Source organism: Arvicanthis niloticus, chromosome 2 (genome assembly GCF_011762505.2).
Source record: "Arvicanthis niloticus isolate mArvNil1 chromosome 2, mArvNil1.pat.X, whole genome shotgun sequence".
Taxonomy (NCBI): domain Eukaryota; kingdom Metazoa; phylum Chordata; class Mammalia; order Rodentia; family Muridae; genus Arvicanthis; species Arvicanthis niloticus.
Genome location: NC_047659.1, coordinates 102,795,752 through 102,821,641, shown reverse-complemented (window position 1 = coordinate 102,821,641; position 25,890 = coordinate 102,795,752). Strand labels below are relative to the sequence as shown.

Here is a 25,890-nt window from a genome sequence, read left to right as displayed (position 1 = left end):
TTCCTTGATGTTGACATATTCCAAGTAAGAATCATTCTCTTGGGACTAGAAAGATGGCTTAGCAGTTAAGAGCTGTTGTTTCTTAGAGGCTTGGGTTCAGTTCCTAGTAGTACCCAAGCTGGGTTAGCAGCTTATAACTGCCTACAACTTGAGATTCAGAGGATCTGATGCCCTATTCTGGTCTCCACAGGCACTCACAAACTTATACATACATAAATGTCCATTTTTTTTATGGTATCTGAGTATAATTAGTTTACAGCTAGTTACTGTTACACCTAAAAAGTGCTTGCTTTCTTGAAGTTAAAACCTCTTTTGTTTTAGAATTGCTTCTTTAGAAGAGATTCCTAGGAATGGAGCCATTTGATTAAGGAATGAAAATACTTTGTTTCTTGTTTCTAACCAAATCATGCTGCTCCTCACCAAAGAATACATAGCATAGGGCTAGACCTCCTTTGAATAGTTGGTTCCTCTGCTTCCCAGTTACCTAAGCAGCTACACACAGCAGGCTGCTTATATATAGTCTTCTGACTGCAACGTTTCCTCTTTCTAGAGCAGACAGGCAGTTAGTTACCTTGGTTCCTGAGGAAGTGATCTTAACCAAAGCAGTTTAGACACTACCACTCAGCAGCAGCCTAGTCACCTGCGGCACAACACTGGCTTGTCAGTCACTTCCCTTGCCCTGGAGGGTGTTGAGGATCCTATGGCTAGAGGTTTCTTTGGAATGTTCCATTTCTGTCTTAACTGGGGGACTCTGGCTCACCCAGTTCCTCCACCCTATGGGAAGCCCCACACTTCTCCATTTAACATAGCCTATATACATCAGTTTCATTCAAGAAAACAACCTTTGCCACTGTGATATGTAATGTGCAGTTTAGGGCTCTCTTAAGAATTATGGGAGGCCATTTAGAAAAGCCATATTTCCCTACAGCAGAATGGCACGTGCTGAAACACCCACTCACTGTAGCCTTTCTCTTCAGGTGGTGATCAATGGTGGGGCCACGTCCAGTGGGGAGCAGGACAATGAGGACACTGAGCTCATGGCAATCTACACCACAGAGAACGGCATTGCAGAGAAGGTACCTGTGCCAGGGGTATCTCTTGGTTTGGGACATCATACCTTCCCAGGGGAGTTGGGGTATCTGTATGTTTGTTTTGTAATGGAAGAGTCATAATTACTAGATTTTAATTGTCTTAGTAGCAATTAAGGTTAAAAGCTCTTAAGAGTCATTATCTAGGTATTTGTAAAAGCCTTGGCCAGAGTGTTTGAGAACAGTGGTTAAGAGCTTGAGGACTGAAAGTCAAGTCCAATTAAAGAGGTGACTCAGACTCTAAGGAAATTACCATGACTCTCTGGGTATCAGCTTCACCTATTAAATTGGAATAAAAATATAAGCTAAGTGTACCTAAGGTGGCTATCTGAAATCCCAAACTGGCATTCCAAAGTGTGTGTGTGTGTGTGTGTGTGTGTGTGTGTGTGTGTGTATGTGTAAATGAATGTGTGATTATAGAGGCATATTTGCATTTACATATATACACATACACACATGTAATGATGCATACATATGTGTGTATATACTTGTTCATTGATTTTTAAATACAATTTCAGTGACCATGTTTGTATACTTTTCTGTTTTGCATGACTATAGTGAAATGAAGTAAAGAGAGTTCTATTCTGGCTTAAAAGGTCTGGAAAGAGAAGATAGGCAACCCTAGTGGACATTACCTCATAGTGTCTCATGGCACATAAAAGCCAGTGCTCACATCCTTACCCAGAAAGCAGAAAGGGAGCAGAGAAAGGCAGGGTCCCACAGTGCATCTCAAGAGCTCAGATCTTTGTGTCTGCGCCTCCTCCCCACCCCGACCCAAACTGGCCTTTGTTTACAGTCCTCTACCCTAGCTTCCAGAGTGTTATCTAAAATCTATCTTTTAAAGGCGTCATGATTTCTTAGCCTGTTGCCACCTTTGATGAAGGCTTCACATGGACCTTCAGGGGGCATTTGTTAGGCAAACTAGTATATACTAGTTCACAGAGAGCTGCTGCAGCCATGGCTTCCCCCTTTCAAGGAATACTAGGCAACAGGGCATGGAGTCAGCAGCTCTCTGTGGGATAGATCCATTAGACATGGCTCTAGCAGCTCTCTGAGTTAGATCCATCAGACATGGGCTGCAGCAGCTCTCTGTGGGCTAGATCCATCCGACATGGCTGCAGCAGCTCTCTGTGGGCTAGATCCATCAGACATGGGCTGCAGCAGCTCTCCGAGTTAGATCCATCAGACATGGGCTGCAGCAGCTCTCTGTGAGTTAGATCCATCAGACATGGCTGCAGCAGCTCTCCGAGTTAGATCCATCAGACATGGGCTGCAGCAGCTCTCCGAGTTAGATCCATCAGACATGGCTGCAGCAGCTCTCTGTGAGTTAGATCCATCAGACATGGCTGCAGCAGCTCTCCGAGTTAGATCCATCAGACATGGGCTGCAGCAGCTCTCCGAGTTAGATCCATCAGACATGAGCTGCAGCAGCTCTCTGTGAGTTAGATCCATCAGACATGGCTGCAGCAGCTCTCTGTGACTTAGATCCATCAGACATGGGCTGCAGGGTGATATTATTTCTAGCCATTTTTTGTGGAACATTTTCATTTTGTTTCCTACTATTTTGTTTGCTAGGTTAGAAAATATTTTAAAAATACATACTGTGTTAGTTACTTTTTAATTAATGTGGTAAAATATGTGACAAAGGTTTATTTGGAACTTATGGTTCTATGACCATCACTGCAGGGAGCATGGCAGCAGGCAGGCAGCTGAATACTCAAATCTAAAACCACAAACAGGAAGCAGAGAAGCCTGTACCCAGTGACGTACTTCCTCCAGCAAAGCCATGCCTCCTAATCCTCCCCAAACAGCCACTAACTGGGGATCAGGTATTCAAATGTCTGAGATTATGGGGAACATCACATTCCAACCATCAAAGATATGCACCTCAGATTCTAAGATACAATTAATTATTTGCAGAGTCTTAGATACTAGAGCAATTTTAAGACTCCATGGAAAGAGTGACAGGGTTTCTTCAAGCCATCTGTTCAGCCTCTGTCAAGCCTGAGTAATTGCTAGGCTGAGTTAGTTATCTTGGTGATCTTGACCCTTAGAAGCATGCAATACCTAGCATCTTAAAAATCTTTGCTGCCACATAAAGTAGTATTAGAAATATTTTTTTAATAAATAAAGGCGAAACCAAGATTTAAGTTATTAGTCTTGGGCAGAGGCTCTGGTCAGGGTTGGAGCTCTTGGGAATGAGGCAATGTCATAGGAGACAGAGCCCTCACTCTGAGAATTAGCCCTTTGAGGTGCTCAAAGGACAGAATGGCTACACCAGCAGAAGGTGGCTCTGGGCAGTAGAGGGCTGTGCTAAAATCAAACAGAGCTAACATCGTTCCGGGCAGTGACTAACTCCTCTTTTCCTCTCAACTCCAGAGCTCCCTTGCAGAGACCCTGGACAGCACTGGGAGCCTGGATCCCCAGAGGTCGGATATGATCTACACTATAGAAGATGTTCCTCCCTGGTACTTGTGCATATTCCTTGGGTTGCAGGTAAGATGATCATCTAGGGTGTGTGACCTTTGGCCTAGAGCTTGTACTGTCTACTGGCTGCTAAATTTTCAAGATAGTCAATGTTTATTTTCTATTTTATTATTTTTAGTTCTGTATATTATGTTTGGGTAGGCATGTCACTGACTATAGGTGGCTATGGAGGCCATAGGTGTTGGAGTCTCACTGCCTAATGAGGGTTCTGGGAACCGAACTCCAGTTTCCTGCACGAACAGTACATATGTTTAAACTGCTGAGCCATCTCTTTAGTCCCTAGGTTTTATTTTAACTAAAAGAATTTTCAACATTAGAACAGCAGGAAGAAGAAAAGAACTGGGGAGTAAATGTTCAGGGAGTGAAAGAAGTGATGCCGTGGGGAGTGTGTGGGGTGTGACTGCAGGGAAGCAGAGCAGGGGAGGGAAGAAAGCAGAAACAGAAAGGGATAAGTAGCCTTGACCTCCCATACTGACCTTAGTGATCCAGGATGGTGATCATGGCAAGTATCATGGCCAGGAAATGAGGGGAGGCTTTATTGTTTTTTAAAGGAAGGGAAATCTGCTGCCTCCCAGCCTTAGTCTGCTGACAATAGACAGATCTACTGTGACTTTAGTGCTTGTCCTCAGTACCCCTGTCCTGCTCACAGGATTAAAGTGGATTTTGAGAAATGTGGGGGTGCTACCTGCCTTCTGGCTCCTGAGTTGGGTTTAGACCCATTTTGAGGTCTGAATTTCCACGCTTCCTTGCTCAAGTTTGTGTGATCAGTTCCCTTCAGATTTCTCAGGTGTGGAAAAGTCAGTCTTGTTACTCAGACTCTATGCCTACTTGGAGCTGGACTTGGTGTCTTGACCCACTGATGGCTGTTTGGGCTTTCCTCCTCATCTGGCAGCTGGAGGGCTGAGTGGGCTTGGTGAATAACTTGGGTCAGGTGCCCTGGACCTAATATAACAGGCACACCTCTCAGATTCGTCTGTTATAGATGTTTCTAGTCAAACAGGAGTGACAACTCTTTTAAGATGGGAGTAACAACTCTTTTGCCTCCTGTTCTTAATAATACACAGTACATCGTACACTGCATTGAAAGAGTTTTCAACAGAACATACCTGAGCATTTGAGCTGCAGTCAGTGTGCTTCTCTGACTTGGGCAGACGTGGAAGGCTGTGGGGAAGAAAAAGAGGAAGTTCACAGAACAGAAATAAAGAACTAGAAAGTTGGGGGGAGGAAGGGAAATGAATTGTGAGTGCTGGAACAATCTTCAGGGGCCATGGGAGGGGGGATGGGGTACTTAGAGGGAGAGTGAATATTTGCCCAAGGGTGCCAGACCACAGAGCAAGGCAGAAAATGCCTTCTGCTGTAAAATCACTATGGTATAATCCCCAGTCCCAAGAGGGCTAAAAGCAAATGAAAGAACCCCACAGACTAATATCTTAGGAATGCAGATGTAAAATATGAGCATCTCAGCTGGGTTTGGTGCATTTCTGTTATCCTTGGATAACGGGAGGCCAAAGCAGAAAGATTATGGGTTTGAGATCAGCTTGGGCCATATAGTGAGTTTAGCACACCGTGGGTTCCAAAGTGAGACCCTGACTCCATGAAACATGAGCAAAACAAGACCTTATCAAATCAAGTCCTAGAGTATACCTAACGAGGGTCTCTTTTAAGACTGCAAGAGTTGTTCGGCACAATGTACTGAGCATATTGGACAAGTGTTAGTGGGGACAAAAAGTAGGTCTGTCTAGTAAGAAATATCCAAACTTCTGTTGAGAACTGCCTTTGTGCTCATGTGAATTCATGTCAGTGATGTCATAGGACATGGGTTACAGGGAAAGGAATGTTACAAAATGGCCGAACATGTGATCAGAATGTGTAACTCGTGTAACTAGAGATTCTTCATGTGATCTGTATGTCCTAAAGACACCAGGGCACCAGTGTTAGGGGCAAATCAAGCAAAAGCAAGGGCAGGTTTACTTTTCTCTTTGTCTCTCCTCGAGCAGCACTACCTGACGTGTTTCAGTGGCACAATCGCGGTACCCTTTTTGCTGGCTGATGCCATGTGCGTGGGGGATGACCAGTGGGCCACCAGCCAGCTCATCGGGACCATTTTCTTCTGCGTGGGAATCACTACATTGCTGCAGACAACATTCGGATGCAGGTGAGACAGGGGTACTATGGGATTTTTACACCCCAGTAAGGCACTAGAAGGATGGGCACTTTGCTCAGGGCTACTAAACAGGTTAGTTGGTGTTACAGCATATCCCAGTGGCCATTGGTCTCAGCCCACCTTTACAAGGTGTCTCTGGCCCCATATTTTCTCTCTTCATGAAGGGAACAACTGTGCAAACTGGAAAAATAGCCTTTTTATTTCTGTGGCTGGCTGGCAAGTCACTGCCGGCCACTGCCGGTCTCTAGCATGCCTTCCAGTCCTCTACTGTAATTCAGACCCAGTCTGTTTGACCTAGTTTCCATTTGGTCTCTTGCACTGAGACTCTGCTATCTGTGTACTCCTAAGCCCCTGCCATCTTTCTACCGCTCCCCTCCTTGGGTTACCCAGGCTGCATTCTTTCTGGTGTACAACTTGTGCTCTCTCTGCCTTTTCCAGGTTTTCACCTCAGCCTCTGAGACCTGCCCTACTACATGTCCCAATGCCCTGCCCACACACCTGTACATCCTCCGCCCCACTTGTTCCCCTCTGGAAATTCCTGAAATACTTTGTTCTCCCCTGAATTTCTACACATGTGTTTTATGTTCTTTGGATTCACTCTTCTATCTAGTGTGGCTTGCTCTTCTGTCTTTGCCCCACTTTCTCATGGTGCTCTTTTTGGTGCTAGCACTTTGGCTCATTTACCTTTCCTCCATAGCCCCAGTAAATAGTGTGGAGCTGAGCCAGGAAGTACAAGTAGCAAGCATTCCTAGCTTCTGTAAGTCGGCCTTTTCTTCTTTTCCACAGTCAGCCCTGTTCACAGCGCAGCTTCCTACTTGCCCAGGCTCTGCTGATTATCCTCAGAGTAAATAAAGTCTGTGGATCTCTGTCTGGAGACGGTGCAAGTGGGGCTTGCTTTTCCCTGCTTGGAAGGGGCAGTAAGAGGGACAGTGACTAGCAGGCAGCTCCGGACTCTGAAGGGCTACCCTACCAAGGGACAGTGAGCAGCTGGGGTGTCTGGTTGTAGTAGAAGTGGAGTGTGAAAGTGAAGGGCACTTTACAGGTCTGCTAGTGGAGAGAAGTTGCTTGTACTGGATGGAGGCCATGGGGCTGGCAAGCTGTTTGTTCTTTGACAGTCTGCAGCCACTATACTGAACAGAAGAGTCAGGGGTGTTCTCATCAGGAGCCCAAAGGAGAGGAGAAGGGGTGTCATTGATAAGCTAGGGAAGGAGATGAACCCAGCCTTTCACAAAACATTCAAGCCGGGCAGTTAAATGTGGCAGTTGTGACATTGGTATTTGGTGTTGATATCCAAGGCTCCAGGTGGAGCACCTTTTGTTGGCTTTACATTGTCCACAGGGCATGGCACTCTGAGGAAATAGTTTTCCTAAATAGCTGACCTATAGTTGTTAGAGGTGGCTAACATGAAGAGGTGGAGAAACTCTCTCTTACGCCGCATCTGCCTATGTAAGCTGCATTTTCATGCCATGCCAAAGGCCTGGCCCAGTGACTGCTGAACCTGTTGAACAGACTTACATAAGATGACATAGCAAGTGGACCTCAGGGACTTCAGGCAAGTGCTCTTGGTCTTGGGGGTACCTTTTAAAAAGCATCAGGCATCAGCCCATGGAGAACAGTGTGGTCTGTGCAGTTCATCTCTCCTTTCTCCTAGAGAGCAGCCAGTCAAGAAATAACTTGAGAGGGTGCTGCCATCTGCCCACTTAGGAACTGGAAATAAGGACCTGCGTGTCAGTCTGAAGTGTCTATGCAGTGTGTTCATGAGGCTTTACATGTCCGGTGGAGTGACAAGCAGCCTGTTCCTCTTCACCATGTGTGGCCACATGCTTGGTTCTTTATCAGTGGGCCAGCATCCCATCTAAGAACCAGGCAATGAGTCTGGGAGAGTGGGTGCTATGGTATCAAGCTGGACCTGGGATGTGGGATTCTGTAGCTGTTGAGGCATGGGTGGTATCTAATCTTGATCTTTGAAAGGAGGGAACGTACTGACAGCCCCACAGACACCTAGTGACCTATCTGTATAGAAGGTGCAAGTGACTTGACTCCAGGTGGCAAGCAGACAGGATCGTGCATGTATGCTGATGTCCAGACCCCAGAACATTGTATATATCATGCATATATCATGTCTAGGACTTGAGGAGGTGGCAGTAGTAGAGATATGTCCCAGAGCCTTGTGGTTTTAGCCCAGAAGGATGAGGGGTATCCTTCACCTTGGCAGAGGTAGAAGCAAAAGCAGTTTAAGTTATGACCCAGCACAGGATTCCTGTCACCAGGTATAAGCCAGGACTTGGCTGAGCACTAAGACCCCGTAGTGGAGGGACTGTACCTTGAAGGCCTTAGCTTATATACAGCATGTGACCAAAGAAGAGTAGTGGGACAAACCTTCTCAGCCTCAGGACATAGGCAGATCTCCTTGGGAGGATGAGGGAAACTGCCTTCAGTGTCCCTGGGTGACAGTTACTGCCTTTATCTTGTAATTTTGCAGCTTACTGGGCAGTTGTAGAGTGTAACTGCTAGATAGTGATCTGGACCATCACCAGGTGCTGAGTTATCATCTCAGTTGGCATTTTAAATTTCCTTGTTTAAAACAAGCATTTCACACCAAGGAGATGCAAGAGTGGATAGATGGGCAGAGGTGTGGTGGTGTGGAGTGGATCCCAGAGCCAGGCTGACCCCACCACTTAGCTAGGACTGAGGTGCTCTGGGCTTTGGTTTACTACTCTTTTTCCAGGCTTCCCCTCGTATAAGTTTTTTCATGTTAAGCTTTGTGATTTCTCGACAGATTCTCACAATTTCCCAACTCTGTGGTGGTTTATCTGTGTTGTGTCATAAGTTCTGTATGATGTGTTTTTCTGGCATTTGTTGCCACCCAGTGCTTCTATCAGCTATGGTGATTGAGCTCTGCCTCTGAGGGGTGGCCTCTTCTTCTGAGGAAGCTAGACAGGGAAGGAGGAGTGGTCTGTGACTAGGTCCTTCCCCCTTCGTTATTGCAGCCTTGAAAATGATATTGTTCCATTAAAAATAGAATTCAGGAAAGATGTTGGATTTGGATGCCTTTAATTCCAGCTCTTCGGAGGCAGAGGCAGCTGGACCACTTTGAGTTTGAGGCTAACCGGCTCCATAGAGAGAGTTCTAGGGCAGCCGGTGCTGCATAATGAGGGCGGTTTCCAAAAAAGAAAGAAAACCAAAATGGATCTTTGAGAAACAAAGATGTTGAAACAGATATATCCCTTTGCAGACCTAAGGCTTAACCCAGAGTGCTCCTCCTTGGCAGAACTCAAACTGAACCCAGAGTGCTCCCCCTTGGCAGAACTCAAACTGAACTCAGAGTGCTCCCCCTTGGTGTGTGTGCTGTCCCTGAGCTGATGGACCCTCCATGGCTGTGTCTTCCTTCCCTGCTTTGCTGCCTAGGAGTATCTTCCTTGTCTCTGGGGACTACCATCTTTTCCAGAGCAGGTTATGAGGCTTACTGCCCAGAGCATGGGTGAGCTGATTTCCAGGACACCTCTTCTTGTTGTCCTTTCTTCTCTGCAATGCCTCGCCCTGTACTTACATCTTCATTGCTCAGCTCTTTTGATGGAGAAGCAACAGTTCTCCTTCTGGTTATTTGCTTGTCAGTTTTAGTTAACCCCTTGAGCCTGTTCTCAGAGCTGGTACCAAACCTTTTAAGATCGTCCTCTTGTCGGAATAGGATTATTCAGATTCTCCCTAAGCCACAGCCACCAGGCTACAGTAGTCATGGCTAGAGGCCACCTCTGGGAAGATACCCTTCCTCCATGTGGAGGAAGGTTCTCTGAAACCCTGTGCTTCTCTGCCTCACTGATTTTTCTCATAGATGTGGCCAAAGGAGAACCCCATTAGAGGACCCCTCAAGCCTGCTCTGTCATCCCCAATACTGTCAGTGTGAGGATAGGGGCTCCCAAAGGGACCCCTTGTGGTCAGACACAAACCTGCTTAAGCACATAGCAGATTCCTTTGCTGAGAGCCACTGACACTAGTTTAAGTATCTGGTTTCTGATTAGCCACTGCCCACAGGAGAAAGTCCTGCTTTCTATTTTATTAGCTTCTTGTGGCCATGTGGTATGTGTGGCAGTGTGAAATACATGTAGGGGTTAGTGGGGAGCATGTACAAGTGGTGTACTCCCTGAGGGCAGTACACTTCCCAGGTCTTACATCTGGGGACTTTGAACCCATATTATCAGAGTACAGAGAGGTTATTTAGGGAGATTGAAAAATTCCCCATGTTTTTTCATCCCTGAGAAGTTCTTGTGTTTGTTTTAGTCTTTGTAAACCAGTTGGAAATAAAGTTGCAGATAGCATGCTGTTCCACTCAAGAATGTCCTAGGGATGATAGTCTCTGAGTAACCACAATGCCATTCATCAACTTAAAAAATAATTATTCCATCATATCATCTAATATGCAGTCTACATTTAATTTCCCCAGTTGTCCCTAAAAGATGTGTTATAGCTGTTCCCCAAGCCTCTCCACACCATGGTCCAATTAAGCTCATAGTGTGCTTTTGCTTGCTATGTCTCTCATCTTGAAGTCCAGGCCAGGTGTCATGGACTCATGATCCTACTTTGTCTGCTTGTGTCCTCTTGGTGCTGTCTAATTTGCTGCACAGTCTCTTAATTGTTTTGAACTGGAAGATGGGCCAGAGACATGGATGATACAGGGTAGACGTTTCATCAAAATTGCCAAGTCAGTGATATCATGACCTTTGTATTCTGTGCCAAGCAGCACATATTAGCTGGTTGTAGTTTTCCCACAAATAAAAAGTTTACTGCCTACTTCACCAAGAAAGCATCTTAAATAGTGTGGTGAAATGAAAGGCTAGTGCAAACCTGGAAGGAAACGACCTTGAAAGGCATCATTTCTAGTCTGCCTCACTGGAGGTATAGACTTAGTGGCGTGGATCCCTTTGGACCACTTACCAGCCATGAGACTTCGGCCAGGCTGCCAAGCTTCTCAAAGACCATTCCATCGGATATAAAATAATACAGAGCATGTTAAAGAGTGTGGTGCGAGGCAGTGGCTGCCCCGCTGGTGCTCTGGAGGGGAGGTGGAAGTCTAGGTAGAGCAGCACATCCTTGATGAATGTGACAGGACTGGGTGTGCACCCGGGTCACACTGGCAGCACCCTGACCTGGATGAGGAAAAAGTCATTAGAAAACAGCAGTGGTCATTTGATCCAGATCCTCCTGAGGCCTGAGCCAGTCCTGCCTCAGTTGCATGTTTTCTGTGGCAGGGATGCTAGCCATGCTTCCTGATATTACTCTTTATTGTTGTTTTTAAAATCTTTTAACGTGTCAGGGATTAAAAGACTGCCTAACTCTTTGCTATATGTGTATTTAATGAATTTTGTTCCTTTTACACTGTTTTTATGGGGGGGGGGGATTTTTTAAAATAAGGTTTCTGTGTGTAGCCCTCTTTTTATTTATGAGATCCTGCTAGCCTGGCACATCCCCATGCCATGGGTTGCCCATTCTCTTCTTCAGTGCTTCTCATCTCTAGGCTGATAGCTGACAATAGTGAACAGAAACAGGTCCTCACCAAATGTCAGGAGGAAGGAAGTGCCTTCTCTCTGTCCAGCTTTGAGACTGTTATCCAGCAGCAGGACTTTAAGCTGCATGTTATCTTCCCATATACTCCCTCAAAGAACTGATAGATGTGCTTTTTAAGAAGTCCTGTGCTAGGTGTGGTGTACATATCTTTAAGGCAGATAGATCTCTGTGAGTTTGAAGCCAGCCTGGTCTACATGGTGATTTGCAGGCCAGACAAGGCTACATAGTGAGACCCTGTCTCAAAAATGGATTAAATAAATACCCATTATCTAATGAGTAATTGCATTAACACCTAATTGTATTAGCATACAGTAGAATGCACCTTTTCTAAGGTGTGCAGTCAGGTGAGTTTTCCGGTGTGCACAGTCACACCACCATTACAGTCAGCAGATAGAGAGCCTTGCCACGTCATGCAGCCTGTATTTGGCTTCATTTTATGTTAGCAGTCGATGTTTGCCAAGAAGATTATCCAAAGGAAAAGATGATCTGATATGGTAAAAAAATATCCGAGAAGTGCTGGTTGGCCTGGGGGTATTATCTTCCTGATTCTCTCCCCCCACATCTAATCTCACTTCTGGTTACTACACAAAGGGCCTAAAAACAGTGAGCCCACTCAGTGTCCAGATCTCTGGTCCTCACTACCATTCCTTAGAATAATGGACTAGTTAGTATTTTCGCAGCAAGTGGCTGACTTACAGTGGGGACTGAGAGGACAAGTTCAACTTGGAATATCTCATACCAGAAGGCTATGTTCAAAGAATGATAGAACGTGTGGAGGTCCTTTCAAAAGGAACAGGAACCAGCAGGCTGTTCTGGGCAGGTTTATTAAGGGCAATCCAGTTATCAAGCACATACATAGTAGTAAGTTATAAAACTTAAATTCATGTGCCTGCAGTGATGTTCAGGAAAGGAAGATGGAGAAACAGGGAGAATGTAATTAACAGAGAATGTTAATTACAAACATAGATGGAAGTCCAGGAGGACAGCCTGGACTACATAGCAAGGTTGTGATTCAACCTCATTCTAGAATTTAAAGTTAGTGGTAATATCACACAGTGGAAGAATCACTTCAGATTATTTTCTATTAGTGAGAAAACATGTCACATGATGAGATAACTCACCCACCTTAAATAAGCACTTTCACAGAGTGGGAGATCTGGATGGATGGGTTCCAGTGTGGCAAGTAGGTATTAAGAGGATTCCTTGTCAGGATGCTGAGTTTGTGGTACACAGGCTTCGATTGTACTGGGTGTGGGAACTGTAAATACTTGAGAAACAATTAGAGAAATATAGTTATGCTTGAATATTAGATTACTGTTTTATAGTTATTTTTTCCTGGGAGATATAGACAGTCCTAATTGCTGTTCAAGTATCTGGGTCAGGTATTTTCAATATGTAATCTGATTCCCAACAGCTGACTGATTAGTGTGGAAACACCACCAAAGTGTTGCTCATTTGCAGGTCTTGGCACATTGCTTTGCTTCCGTCAGAGGTGTCCAGTCCATGTTTCTGGTGGTTGGTTGATCCAGTGATGAAGCTTGTTCCTTAAAGCCAAGTCTGCTTGAGTCCCTTAGGGATTATTATTTTTACATTCTTCTGCAGTCCGGATTCAAGCTTGTGTTCATTTGTGATTGATAGATTTTGCATTAGGTTTGGTCATCGCCTATACTGAGCAAGCTCAGACTACACTACAGTGAGGAATTTTGTCAGAGCAAATACACCGTGCACCTTCATGGTGCTTCTGCAGAACTCGGGGTCTTTGGACATGTCAGAGACCATTCTCCTTCCATAGGGATTGCAGAGTTCCTGAAATTTGTTGTGCTCACTTCCTTTCTGCTCTCTTCTCAACCTGAACAATACCCTACCCAGGTGGCATTTTAAATCCATGTGAGGAAAGCCTAACCTCTTAATTTTAATCTAACAAAATTTCTTTCCAAGCAGGTTTGTAAATAGCTCCTTAAATTCTTTACTGCTGCTCCTGGGGATAAGATTGTGAATGAAAGGGCTGCATCTTTCTGTCAGGCAGTTGTAGCTTCAGGACAGGACAAGCAGAAGGGAACCATTAGAGGCTAAGAGGCTAACAGGTTCTGGCCCTAGCTGGCCTAACCCCAGAGTCAACACAGAAGGACTTGGAATTTGGTCAGGTAAGGACCACACCTAGAGCTATGGCACAGCCTGTTCATGTCTGAGAGCAGCTTCCAGGTGACAGTCAGCCTCCCCATTTCCCTCAAAGTGATCCTTTCAGCGCTTAATCCCCTGAGCATTTTCCTTTTTGCCTACAAGTGCCACCGGTGGCCTTTCACCTTCACTTTGTCCCTTTCTCGGACGTCCCCTGAGGTTAATTATCTATGTTCTTGGAGACAGGTATCCTATGGACTCCATTTTGCACCTCTTCTCTTTGCCTGGGTTCCTCATAGCCTCTCAGCACGTGGCTCAGTGCTTCTCAGTCTTTTAAAACAACCTTAATTGGCAGGTGACAGAGTCCCACAGCATCTCCCGTTATTCAGTTGGAAGTCTTCCTAGATGACTGTGATTATTGTCTCGTTCACACAGCATTAGCTCCTCAGGACCCAGGAAGCTTTTTCATTGCCGTTAGTTGTGCTTGTATCAGGCCAGGGCTGCCTTACTATTAGATGACAGAATCATTATCCTTTCATCTAGAGCAGTGGTCTCAACCTTCTCAATGCTGCAACTCATACAGGTCCTCATGCTGTAGTGACCCCAACCATAACATTATTTCATTGCTACTTTGTAACTATAATTTTGCTACTATTATGAATCGTAATGTAAGTTTGTTATGTTACCCCATATTTCTGATGGCCTTAGGTGACTCCTGTGAAAGGGTAATTCATACCCTCTCCCAAAAGGGGTTGAGGCCCACAGGTTTGAGGGGCTTAAGGGGTTTAGGGCTCAGCTGCGCCTTGAAGTGATAGATCAGAAATGCAGATTTGGAGCTCAGCAGTTAAGAGTGCATGCTGCTCTTACATAGGGCTCAGGTTCAGCTCTGCCCCCAAATTAGGTAGCTCACAGCCTCTTGTAGCTCCAGGGGATCCTGTGCCCTCTTCTGGCATATACACATACAGACACATAAATAAAAATAAAATACCTTTTAAAGATGCTGAATTGGTATCACCAACCCAGAAGCAGAAACTGTTGATGGACTTCCTGGTGCAGTCTCCCTGGGAAATACTCCACCTACTGACCTAGGGATGCTCCTGTAGCATTTCCCAAGAATTTAAGTCATGTTTCTGATTTGAAGTGATGAGTCCGGGAGGCTAGCATGAGCATCTGACAGCCCATCTTAGGAGACTTCATTGTCACCTGCTCAGGACCCCAGAGTCCCAGTCAGAACTGCAGCCTCACTCTTACATAAAATGCTCACCTTAGGTGCCAAGATCAGGTTCAGATGAGAGTGGAGCTTAGCATCAGCCTTGACGTCTGTCACTTGCCAGGAAGAACCAATGGATGCAGTGATCAAGATCTCTAAGTGCAGTGAGCCTGGCGCACACCTTCAACCCCAGCACTCAGGAGACAAAGGCAGCCAGATGTCAGAGTTTGAGGCCATCCTGCTTTATGTAGTGAGTTCCAGGCTATCCAGGGCTACGTTGGAAGGACACCTCCTCCCCAAGAATATGAATACATATATGTACATACATTCGACTCAATGTTTGTTATGTTACCCCATGATGTCTTGCTTGAAGTCTGAAACTGTGGTAAAATAGTGTTATTTGGACTGTTCGAGATAACATCTATTCTTAATGGCACAGTGACGTCTCTTTATCTTTACAATATATTCCTAAAATTTTGTGTGAGGAATTTCCATAAGTCAGTGGCTGTTTTCCCTTTGATGTACACTTCCACTAAAGAGAACCATCACATTTAGTGGCACTGTGCTCTAGACCCCTCTAACCCGGTAATTATAAGCACACCGTCAGTGAGGGAGTGCCCATCTCTGTCTACTCTGCATCCTACCTGCTCTTACTAAGGTCACTGTGGCTAAAATGGCCAGGGGGTTATTTTTGACAAAGGAGCATATCAGAAAGGAGCACACCAGGTTCTGGGATTGACAGCAGCCAGCTGTTCTTTGGCCAGGGCTACTTCTATTTCCGTGTATTCTTTGTCTCTGACACAGAATTTATCAGTAGGCTGCTAGGTCCCTACTTTGTGAGCCAGACCACTGGCAAGGCTGTCTGGGGCATCTAAGGATGTGTGCTTAGCCTCCTGGTCCTGCAGACAGCAGGAACAAGATTTGTACTTTACCCTCAAATACTGTGAAAAATAGTAATTAAGTTCTTATGCTGTTAATTTAGCTAACAGTCTACATTTCTAGGAAAAATAGCAAAATCATTGTGATTTGATTAGTTGCATTCAGTTTGAGAATGTGGGTAGGAGATTTAATGGGGAGTTTACCAGGTTTTTGAACTTTTTAAAATGTATTAGAATACTTTTAAGTATTTTGTATGATTAATCAGAACATTTATTATATATACTCTCATATTGTAACTTACAACTTTTTGGATACATATAGATCAATAATATGGCTTTAATATTTATCTTATGACTAGGGCAGACTTTAACTCTTGGAATGAAGTAATGGAATAATGAATGAGAATTTGAAACTGAAGAGCAGGAAGAAGAGGAGGAGGAGAAGGAGGAAGAGGAAGAGGGAGAGGGAGGACCTACACTGGTGTTTATTAGGGATCCCATGAGCTCAGCAGGAAAGCAGGAAGCCCAAATCCCCACTGACCCACCTCCAGGGGGAGAGAAAACGGTAGCAGGAACTGGTATTGGGGTGTTAGCACTGACTATAGGGGTCCTCTGGAAGTGCCCGAGGCCAGAGCAGCAGGAGCAGGGGGGATGGAAGAAACCAGTGGCTCCAGCTATGTGCTGTCAGAGATCTTTACAGAGATTCTTTACAGGTGTAGCTGTGTTACTCATGTGCTGCGTGTCTATGGAAAAGACTGTTAAGCTGTCAAATAGTGAACTACCTCGGTAGTTCCCGATGCCGTGATCATGGTTTTGGTCTCGTTTCTTTTAGGTTACCCCTGTTTCAGGCCAGTGCTTTTGCATTTTTGGCCCCTGCTCGAGCCATCCTGTCTTTAGATAAATGGAAATGTAACACCACAGGTAATTGCAGTTATTTCCACATATGTCATTGGGGTCCTTTAAAGCAGGTGGAAAGGGGGCCTGGACATCTGCCAATAACAGTGTTCTTTCCTATATTGAGTGTAGAATATACCAGCCCATAAGCAGCTTAGAATGCTCCAGTCTGTGGACCGTGACGGTTTCTGTCTTTACATCTCCTCTTCGTCCCTAACCTTAGGACAAGCTAGGACCAGAAATGACCTCATTTCTGTTTGCCAGTGAAGCTGATAAATAGGGGGATAGGATGACAATGTTTGTGCTGTTTTCCTGCCTCTCTCTTTCAGTGGATTTTATACCTACCATAGTCACTCTCTCGCTGCATCAGCATCCCTTCTCTGAAACATCTTTGCTTTTTAAGGGTCTGGCTACTGTGGTTTTCTGCAAGTGACTTTCATTCCCCTTCGTAGCGATTGCAAAGATCCTTTATAGAACCTGATAAACTCAAGTTGATGAGAAAATCAGACTTGTACTCTCAGAGTAGTTTACATTTTGAGGTTCTAGGAGCCAAGCTTTCCTGATTGCCTTGCCTTCCCTGCTCCTAGGGGTTACTTTGTGGCCATTGATTTTGATTTGGGAATCAAATTGATTTGATTTGATTTGATTTGGGAATCAAATCTAGATTTTTAAACCTCAGCCCAGCAGTTTTGCTTTTGGGCATTTCAGGTAGCTGTTTGCAGAGTGGTTTCTGTGAAGCTGGCACTGGCTAGTAGCACCGCTTCAGTCAGCCTTTGACACACTGAGGAGCTCTGTCAACAGTACATTTGGTCACTTAGTATTGGGAGCCCATCTCCAAGTATAAACCCTATTTTCACAGGCTGAGCTTTAGGAATTGATACTTAATTCAATGAAGAAATTATTAATGGTTATAATAAATATTGAAACATTAGTGTCACTCCAAGAAAAAAAATCTCTCTTTGTTTTCAAGAGATTACAGTTGCCAATGGGACGGCAGAGCTGTTGGAACACATTTGGCACCCCCGGATCCAAGAGGTAAAGGATGAGCGCTGGCCACTCGTGTCTTCCTACCCCGATGCTGATTGTGCCCAACAAGCTGCAGTTGCTTGTATTAAGTATTTGTTGTTTTCAACTACTGGAATGCCCGTTTCTACTGTCTTTGTGTCGTCGGTCCCCAGGACTGCCTGCTTGTCTCTTCCAGTGTGGTGGCTGAGGCTTGCTGGCTCTCAGAGAAGAGGTCTGGCTGCTTTGTGTCTATGTGTTTTTAGCTGTCTTGTTGCTGTGTCGGAATGTTAAAAACAGCTTGAATGGAGAAAACTCAGTGTCCAAGACTTTGTCTGTCATGGTGGGGAGGTCATGTTTCAGCTCATGGCAGCCAGGAAGAGAGCAAGGAACACAAGAATGGAGGGGCCAAGGCAAGATAGAGTCCCCAGACAGACATTTCAGTGTCTGCTTCCTCCAGCTAGGTCCCATCTCTCAATAATGTTCTCATGTTCTGAGCTGTCCATTGACTGTTTGCCTCTGGAAGCAGCATGACGGACACACCCAGAGGTGAGCTTTACTAACTCGGGCATCTCAGAACAAGTAAGTTGTTAGTCACGCCTGCTTGTTGAAAGACCTCAAGATAATTTTGGGGGCCAAAGTGCACTTGAGCAGAGCTGATTGAAGCTGTCTTCAGGTACAGAAAACTAGCTGATGAGTGTGCATATATTCATAGTGTCACCATGAAATCTTTAGATTTAGTACAAATGTCACTTTATGTGACAAAGACTTTTTTTTAGAATTTTTGTCAGTAACTCTGTCTTTTGGATGTCTTTCGGGGGCTTGGTCTTTTAAAGATGTCTATACTGAAGTATCTCACAGGGCTCGATTGACAGTATGCTCATCTGAGAGCTGAGAGATCTGTCCATCTCACCCTGCAGTGGAAAAAAGCAGCAGATTTGTCATCAGTTCCCATTTCTGCAGTTAACCTTATAGCAGTGATGTCATGTTAGTGTTCTGGTCCTCAGTTACCTCAGTAATAATATCATATTAGTGTGCTGGTCCTCATTTACCTCAACAGCAATGTCATGTTGTGTGCTAGTCCTCATTTACCTCAGCAGTGATGTCACATTAATGTGCTAGTCCTCAGTTACCTCAGCAATGATATCACATTAATGTGCTAGTCCTCAGTTACCTCAACAGTGATATCATGTTAGTATGCTGGTCCCCAGTTACCTCCATGGAAACCTTGCTTGCAGGGCCCTGGGGAGTATCCCAGCTGTCATCCTGCTATATGAGAGGACTTGTTGCCTTGAAGAAATGTCAGTTGTGGTTGCAGGTTACATTCTGAGTATTTAAACATCACTCTCAAACTGTGCCCTTTTCTGTTTCAGATCCAGGGGGCTATCATCATGTCCTCATTGATAGAAGTGGTCATTGGCCTCCTTGGCTTGCCTGGAGCTCTGCTGAGGTATATTGGACCCTTGACCATCACACCCACTGTGGCCCTTATTGGCCTCTCTGGTTTCCAGGCAGCAGGAGAGAGAGCCGGGAAGCACTGGGGCATTGCCATGCTGTAAGTGTTCTAAGAAAACTCCAGAACTGGGGACAATTTTTACCACTGTGTGGGACAGCCTTGTGGAATACTTGGAACAGTCACACTAACTTGAGAATGAATAAATCTATTAAGACGAGAATGTTCTGACACTTTAAATTTTATTCAGTTCAGGCTAGGGCTAGTTAAGTGATTGTTTTAGATCAGGGTTTGAGACATGGGAATGGTCAAAGGCAGACAGCAGTGATGTGTGCAGATGGGAGAACTCAGATTTGTTCATTGTGTGGTCCTTGCTCCTGCCCTTTGAGGTCATACAAAGCCTCATGCAAGTTTGCTGTGCTGGGGCACCACATTGTTTAGATGAGGCTGGCAGCAGAGAGATGTTGTGGACAGACCTCTGTGCTCTCATCTGCTCTCAACAGGAGTGCACTCTGACGGTGAGGCCACAGTCTCTCACAGGACCTACTTGGGCAGTATTGGTCCTTCTGGTTGATTCTGCATAGAACCAAATGCATTGAAGATATTGATCAGTATTGTATATTAATGAAGACGTAGGACTTTAACAATCTTATAAGAGAGACTTCATATTCTTTTTTACATGCGTAGAGTAAATGTAAGGATTATATCATAGGAAAGTGCTTCCGAGGATCTGTCAAAATTTTGCCAACTAATAAAAGTTTTAAAACAAAAATATTAAAAAAAAAAAAAACTAAAAATATTTCCAATTTTTTTGTTTTGTTTTGGGAAATATTCCATATTGAATAACACAGCATTTAATAATTTTTTTTACTGTACTCTGTGCTTTGTTTAATGATCACATAGAAGGTAGAGACTAGTGTTCTGTATGCATAACAAATGAAGAGACAGAGGCACAATGAGGCAGCGTGACTTGCCAGAGTCACACAACTAGTCAGACAAAGGTGAAGATCTCTGAGTCCATGTGACCTGACTGTGACTCAGCTCATGCTCTCTCCTGCCTCTGTGGTGTGCAGGCATGGGAAAATAAATACCCATGAATTCTTACTTTCTGCCTTCACTGAAGACCCGTTAAAACCCTCTCCATACAACATGTGTGTATAGATACTGGTAAGGGATTTAACTCAGTAAGTATTAGAAAGTTAACATCGTGTTTATAAAACATTAAAATTTAAGACCAATAGCAGAAAGGTTAGGGGAAAGAACTCATAGGAATTTAAAAACATAAAAATTTATATAAATAACTCCTAGTCATCAAAGAAATTGGCGCAGTTCCTAATGATTTAGCAGGTGATAGTAGCAGCAATGATAACTACGGAGTGCTTAAGTCCTGAAGAAAGTGCACAGAAACCTTTCTCTCCAGTAGATAGTAAATCATGTGTCCAAAGTGGGGGAAGTTTACATAAAAGCAGAGAAAACAAATAGCAGTAATACACAAAAGCCATCTGTCTGAGCTAGGAACCTTACAGACCTGCCTGGCAAGGCTGAGTGTAACAGAGTGTGTGTGTACATATGCAGTGAGGGCTAACCCTGTAGATTGGAGAGATCTAGATCGAAAACAGTGAAATTTTTCCAGAGAACTATAAATGGTGAAAATGGACTCCTCATACTGTCCTCTGAGAAATCCCATAGCATCCACAGTGTCCTCTATGTGAGAAACACATGAACATATAGCCACCCCATAAACTCTGCAGCTAACTTGTCCAGTGCTGCTCCACAGGGTGCCTGGTTTTACACTGCCACGTGCAGCCCAGGACAGGTTCTGCATCTGTTTTCCTCCCTGGGGCTTTGCTCCTCTTTGGTCCCCAGCTCTCCTTGTTCTGCCCTTTTCTGGCCACTTCTAGTCTATGCAGAGCTTAGCCATTAGTGTCTTCCAGGACCTTTCCTCTTTCCCTCTTTTGAAATATCAGTGTAGACTCAAGCTAGACTTTTCTCAGCTCTCTCTTTTTCTTGGTGAGTCTCTTTAAATGTTTTTGAAAAGAGAAACACTACAGTGCAGGTGGTTGTTGCGTTGCTCGAAACAAAGGTGACAGGTAGGGTTGGGGGCTCTTTGGGACATTGTAGATAGTGTTTATCTTGAATAAATAAGTAGTTTCTAATACTATGTTGGTTTTGGTAGAATTTCAGTTTTGTTTTTGTAAATTTCTCTGCCCCCGAGGAACTGAAGTAAGTGACTTGGGCCCCATGAGTATTCTTAACCTTGACCTAAGCTATCAGACTTCCATGGGTTACCAGTTCATCTAATCGCCACAGCCGGCAGGCAGCCTGTGCTCAGCCAGGCTTTGCACTACACCTCATTAGAAGTGCAACAAGGAAGTCAATTTTCTTAGCTAGTAATCCTATCTCAGCAATTGGAATCATTAAGCTTAGATTTGAGAACACTCTTCTGGTCAACTTTACCTTAGGTGGCAAGTGAAAAAAGTCACTACAAAGAGGATTTAGACAGCGTGTTAGGGGTCAGGCACATCATCCTGTGCCTTTGTTGTTTCCATGAAGCAATAGATCAACCTGGGAGGATGAGAAATGGCCTCCCATTTGCCAGCCACTTGGGCCTTCAGGTTGGTGTAGGGGTCCTGCTGCTGAATATTCTGGGATCAGGAAGTTTTGTAGTCAACCCAGGCAGTCTTGCTCTTAAGACAAGTGTAGAAGAAGTAATTAAACCCTGGGCTACAGATCTAAGTAGATCTGACTGAACGGCTGACTTGGTGCCTGTGGAAAGAGCATGCTCATAGAAGGCGCCTCTCAAGAAGCTGTGCACTTTTCTTTCTTTTTTAATTTTTAATTTTTTTTTAAGACAGGGTTTCTCTGTCAGTCCTGACTGTCAGTCTGTAGACCAGGTTGGCTTCAGACTTAAAGAGATTTACCTGCCTCTGCCTCCCAAGTTCTAGGATTAAATGCATGTACCACCACCACCTAGCCTGTGCACTTTTCTTGAATATTGAAGTTTCACCTTTTTTTCCCCCAAAATGAATTCAGTATGAATAAATCAAAAAATAAAGGAAAGTGGGAACAATAATTACCAGTCAGTTAAAACTGTGAAACTGATCCCTGGTGGCGTTTGGATCATGTATGGAACCAAGTGTACACACTTCCTTCCCACTGGTGTGTGTGCACACTTCCCTCCTCGTGGTATGCACAGTAAGTAGTCCCTTAGTTGCTTCAAGCTTGTTGCCAGTTGTAAGTCTATTCTCTGGTATTGTTGTATCTGGTGTCATTTCCTTCCATGGAGTGAGTTTTCCTACTCTCTGGGTTTTTTTACTTTAGTCAGTATCAAGAAATTCCAGGCCGGCTGATAGTGACATTTTTCTCCAGATGATAAAGTAACATTTCCAAATTGTAGTGAGAAGGACTAGCATAGGTGAATGAACTGAGCACATGAAATCAATTAAAACTTTAGATGCAACAGCTCTTAATTTTATGAATTTTCTTTCTCTTCTCAGGACAATTTTCCTAGTGTTACTATTCTCGCAATATGCCAGAAATGTTAAGTTTCCTCTCCCAATTTACAAATCCAAGAAAGGATGGACGGCATACAAGTTCCAGCTTTTCAAAATGTTTCCTGTGAGTAGCTGATCATGTCACCCTCCCATCTACCAACACATGCCTTTGTTCACATGTTAAGACCTTAGGTAAAGACTACAGGGAGACCCTCCTACATCTGTGATGTTGACACTGGAAGGCTGACTACCCCAGGCAGCACAGCCTTAAGGGCTAGATGCCATCTGTGTAAGGGTAGTTCCAAGATCAGATCACATTATTTTGTAGTGCCACAGAAGGACTCCTGTCCATGGCTCTGAGATGTGACCCACGTGATCCCTGCAGACATGTTACCCACTCTTCTTTTACTGGCCAGACTTTGGAAGTGTCCAGTGACTTTACCTGCACAAACCTCTCAGTGCATTTCCACTGAAGCAGTTTTACACAGTGCTGATGATGGTGGGCTTGGGGTGCTGGTTGCACAGTAGGAAGGGATATTTTACCCAACAAAGATTCTGCCCTTGACCACTCCAGATAATCCTGGCTATCCTCGTGTCCTGGCTGCTGTGCTTCATCTTCACGGTGACTGATGTCTTCCCTTCCAACAGCACCGACTATGGCTACTATGCACGCACAGATGCCAGGAAGGGTGTACTTCTGGTAGCCCCATGGTTTAAGGTTCCATACCCATGTAAGTATCAGGAGGGCCCAACTGAGAAGGGTGGGAAGTAGGCAGAAAGTTCTACACAATGAAAAGCCTTTTTGGAATGCTCTTTACTTAGACATTTTTTTCTAATCATTTATGTTGTGTGTGTACGTGTGTACGTGTGTACGTGTGTACGTGTGTACATGCAGGCAGGCAGAGAACAGCCTCAAATGTGGCTCTCACCTTTCCTTTGTTGAGAATTGGGACTTTTTATTGTTGGCCACCATGTACACCAGGCTGGCCATGCTGTGAGCTACAGGGGTGTTCCTTCCCACCTCCTCTCTGGAGAAGCACTGGTATTACAGATAGGCAGTGCTGTGTGGGTTCTGGGGAGGTCAGCCCATGTCCTCACACTTTGCACGGCCTGCACGTGGCGAGCTCAGTACTCAGTGAGCCTTCTCCCTAATCCTGAAGCTGGAACCTCATAATGGCCACTGTGGTCACTTGGGAATTAGTGGAGGGAAGTTCTTGTCCCCAGAGGTCAGTCATCCACACACAATCACTGACCAGTTTCCCTTTCAGGTTAACTACTTGTCCTTTGGAGCCCTGTTAGGCTCTGAAATCCTAACAAATGTGAGCTGTCATGGTGAGGATTTGAGGGCAGCTGCTGAGAAAGACAGCACAAAGCTCCTTGGTACCAGAGCTGTGAAAATGAAAAAACCTGGAGATTAGCTATCGGACTGCCCTGCTTGCAAGGTTTATGTAACCGGTTTACTTTGGTCACAGATATGGAGGTAAACTAATACTTAATGGCAGCCGGAAGCCAGAGCTTAGGCCTCAGTATTAGGTAACTCAGGGTCAGAGCATGAACCTCCACCCAGATCTCCTGAGTGACATGCAGCATTCTCCAGATCCCAGCTCTAAACCATACTCACATGAACCAATGGCTATAATGCTGGCCCCACATTTGGGGGTTTTCTTAGAGAATGAGCTTGGCCAGGCTGAGCCAGTTACCCATTGAGCTGCCTTATGTTCTTGTTTTACAATGAGAAACCTAAAAAGCAAGAAAAGCCAAGAACATTAAGGCTGGGTCAAAGATGACTCCTGCAGGCATGCTGAATAGTGGTGATGTTGGCAGCTCTCCCCTTTACATTACAAAAGCTTTAACAGGCTTAGCCTTCTAAAATAACATTCTTGTCACATGGTGTCTCAGTGTGTATTTATATATACTATCCTGTTTCCAGAAAAATGTGCTTGGTTCATAAATATACCTATAATCCAAGATAAAATGAGACTAAAGGTTACTTGGTAAGGCACCATGGGAGGACAGAACAGAGAAAGAGCCTCAACATATGTACATGCCCTGCTCCTGCTTATGGCTTCTCAGCTAACAGCCAGTGGGAATACAGGCAACCAGCTGTTCCTGTGAGGGACTCTCCAGGGTCCTTATGTGGCCCATACATGCAGTGGTGCCACTGAATAAGCAAGGTGTGTGACGTCACCATGAGGGTAACTGAGCTCATAAGGGTCTCTTCAGGGTAGCCTTCAGCTTCCAAGATCTAGCTAACTGTCTTCTACTCAGTTCCTGAGTAAGAAGATACCCTCAGTCCTGTGCACTTTCTAGCAATTTGGATCAGAGAGAAAGTTTTCAAATATTAAGCAATGCTCTCAGCCTTCGATATTGGAAGGATTGCTTAGATTAATGTTAATATACAGACTTCTGGTCCAAGATGTCAGCAATGCCAATTTTGAGAATCTGTTGTACCACCCTGAAAAAGTTGTACTTAGGCCAGGCACATGTTCCTATAGATTGCCAGCTCTGGGAGGCTGAGGCAAAAGGATTATGATTTTGATTGAGATCACAAACAAACTCAAAACAAGTTAGCAAACAAAGTTCTAGTTAAAAGGACAGATAAAGTAACAGCTTTAAGGCAGAAGTAAAAAAGGTATGTGTGTGAACACACATACACAGAATGAGAACAGACAAGCCAATGAAAAGTTTAAGAAGGGGCTGGAGAGATGCTCAGTGGTTAAGAATTCTTCCAGAGGCCTTGGTTTCTATTCCCTGCAGCCACTCGATGGTTCCAAACCACCTGTAATTCCAGTTCCAGCAGGGATCTCATGTCCACTTACAGGTGTAGCACACACATGTACAACCATCCATGTAGCTACACTCAAAAACATAAAGTCTTTAGAAACTTCAAAAATATTCCAAACCTTAATGTTGATATAAAAGATTTTTAGAAATCAGACTTAAAGACTTTGGGTAAAAGGAATTTAAAGAGTACTTCATGAAAAATGATGCAGGTTGAGTGTCCTCTTTTTCCAAACTGATTGGCGCCCTGCATAGCTTAGAATTAGATAGTTTTGGATTGGGAGTTTCAGAACACTGAGGGCAGGTCTAAGCATGAAGGTCATTTTACACAGGCTTCTTAGTACAGCTGCATTTATTTTTATTTTTAATGTATATAGATGCTTTGCCTGCAAGTATATGTGAGCATTATTTTCCTTCCTAGTGCCCATGGAGGCCAAAGAGGGAATCTTCTGGAGCTGGAGTTACAAATGTTTGTGAACTGCCATCTGGGTGATTGGAATCAAACCCAGGTCCTCTTAAAACCCAGTGCTCTTAGCCTAGGAGCCAGCCTTCCTGCATTTTGGCTGTAATCTAAGCACAGAAAATTAGATTTGGAATTTTCCACTTGTGATGTCATGTTAGTTCTTTTTTTTTTTTTAAAACACCACCAGATTTTGGAACATTTTGTATTTTTTAGTTAGGAATATATTCAACTGAAAATGGTCGAATATAATAGGAATCTTCTCTCAAAATCAGGATACTAAAGGGAAACCAGTGTTA

The 25,890-nt window shown here is 44.4% G+C and overlaps 1 protein-coding gene across 1 annotated transcript in view; it reads left to right on the top strand.

Moving 5' to 3' along the window:
- Nucleotides 1–25,890, top strand: part of Slc23a2 (solute carrier family 23 member 2) — a 91,151-nt gene that overhangs the window by 50,451 nt on the left and 14,810 nt on the right. The window contains exons 3-10 of the mRNA XM_034494121.2: nucleotides 978–1,076; nucleotides 3,468–3,584; nucleotides 5,573–5,730; nucleotides 16,340–16,428; nucleotides 17,372–17,436; nucleotides 18,777–18,958; nucleotides 22,354–22,474; nucleotides 22,925–23,081. Of these exons, the coding sequence (XP_034350012.1) occupies nucleotides 978–1,076; nucleotides 3,468–3,584; nucleotides 5,573–5,730; nucleotides 16,340–16,428; nucleotides 17,372–17,436; nucleotides 18,777–18,958; nucleotides 22,354–22,474; nucleotides 22,925–23,081 (988 nt within the window). The remainder of the gene's footprint in view (nucleotides 1–977; nucleotides 1,077–3,467; nucleotides 3,585–5,572; nucleotides 5,731–16,339; nucleotides 16,429–17,371; nucleotides 17,437–18,776; nucleotides 18,959–22,353; nucleotides 22,475–22,924; nucleotides 23,082–25,890) is intronic.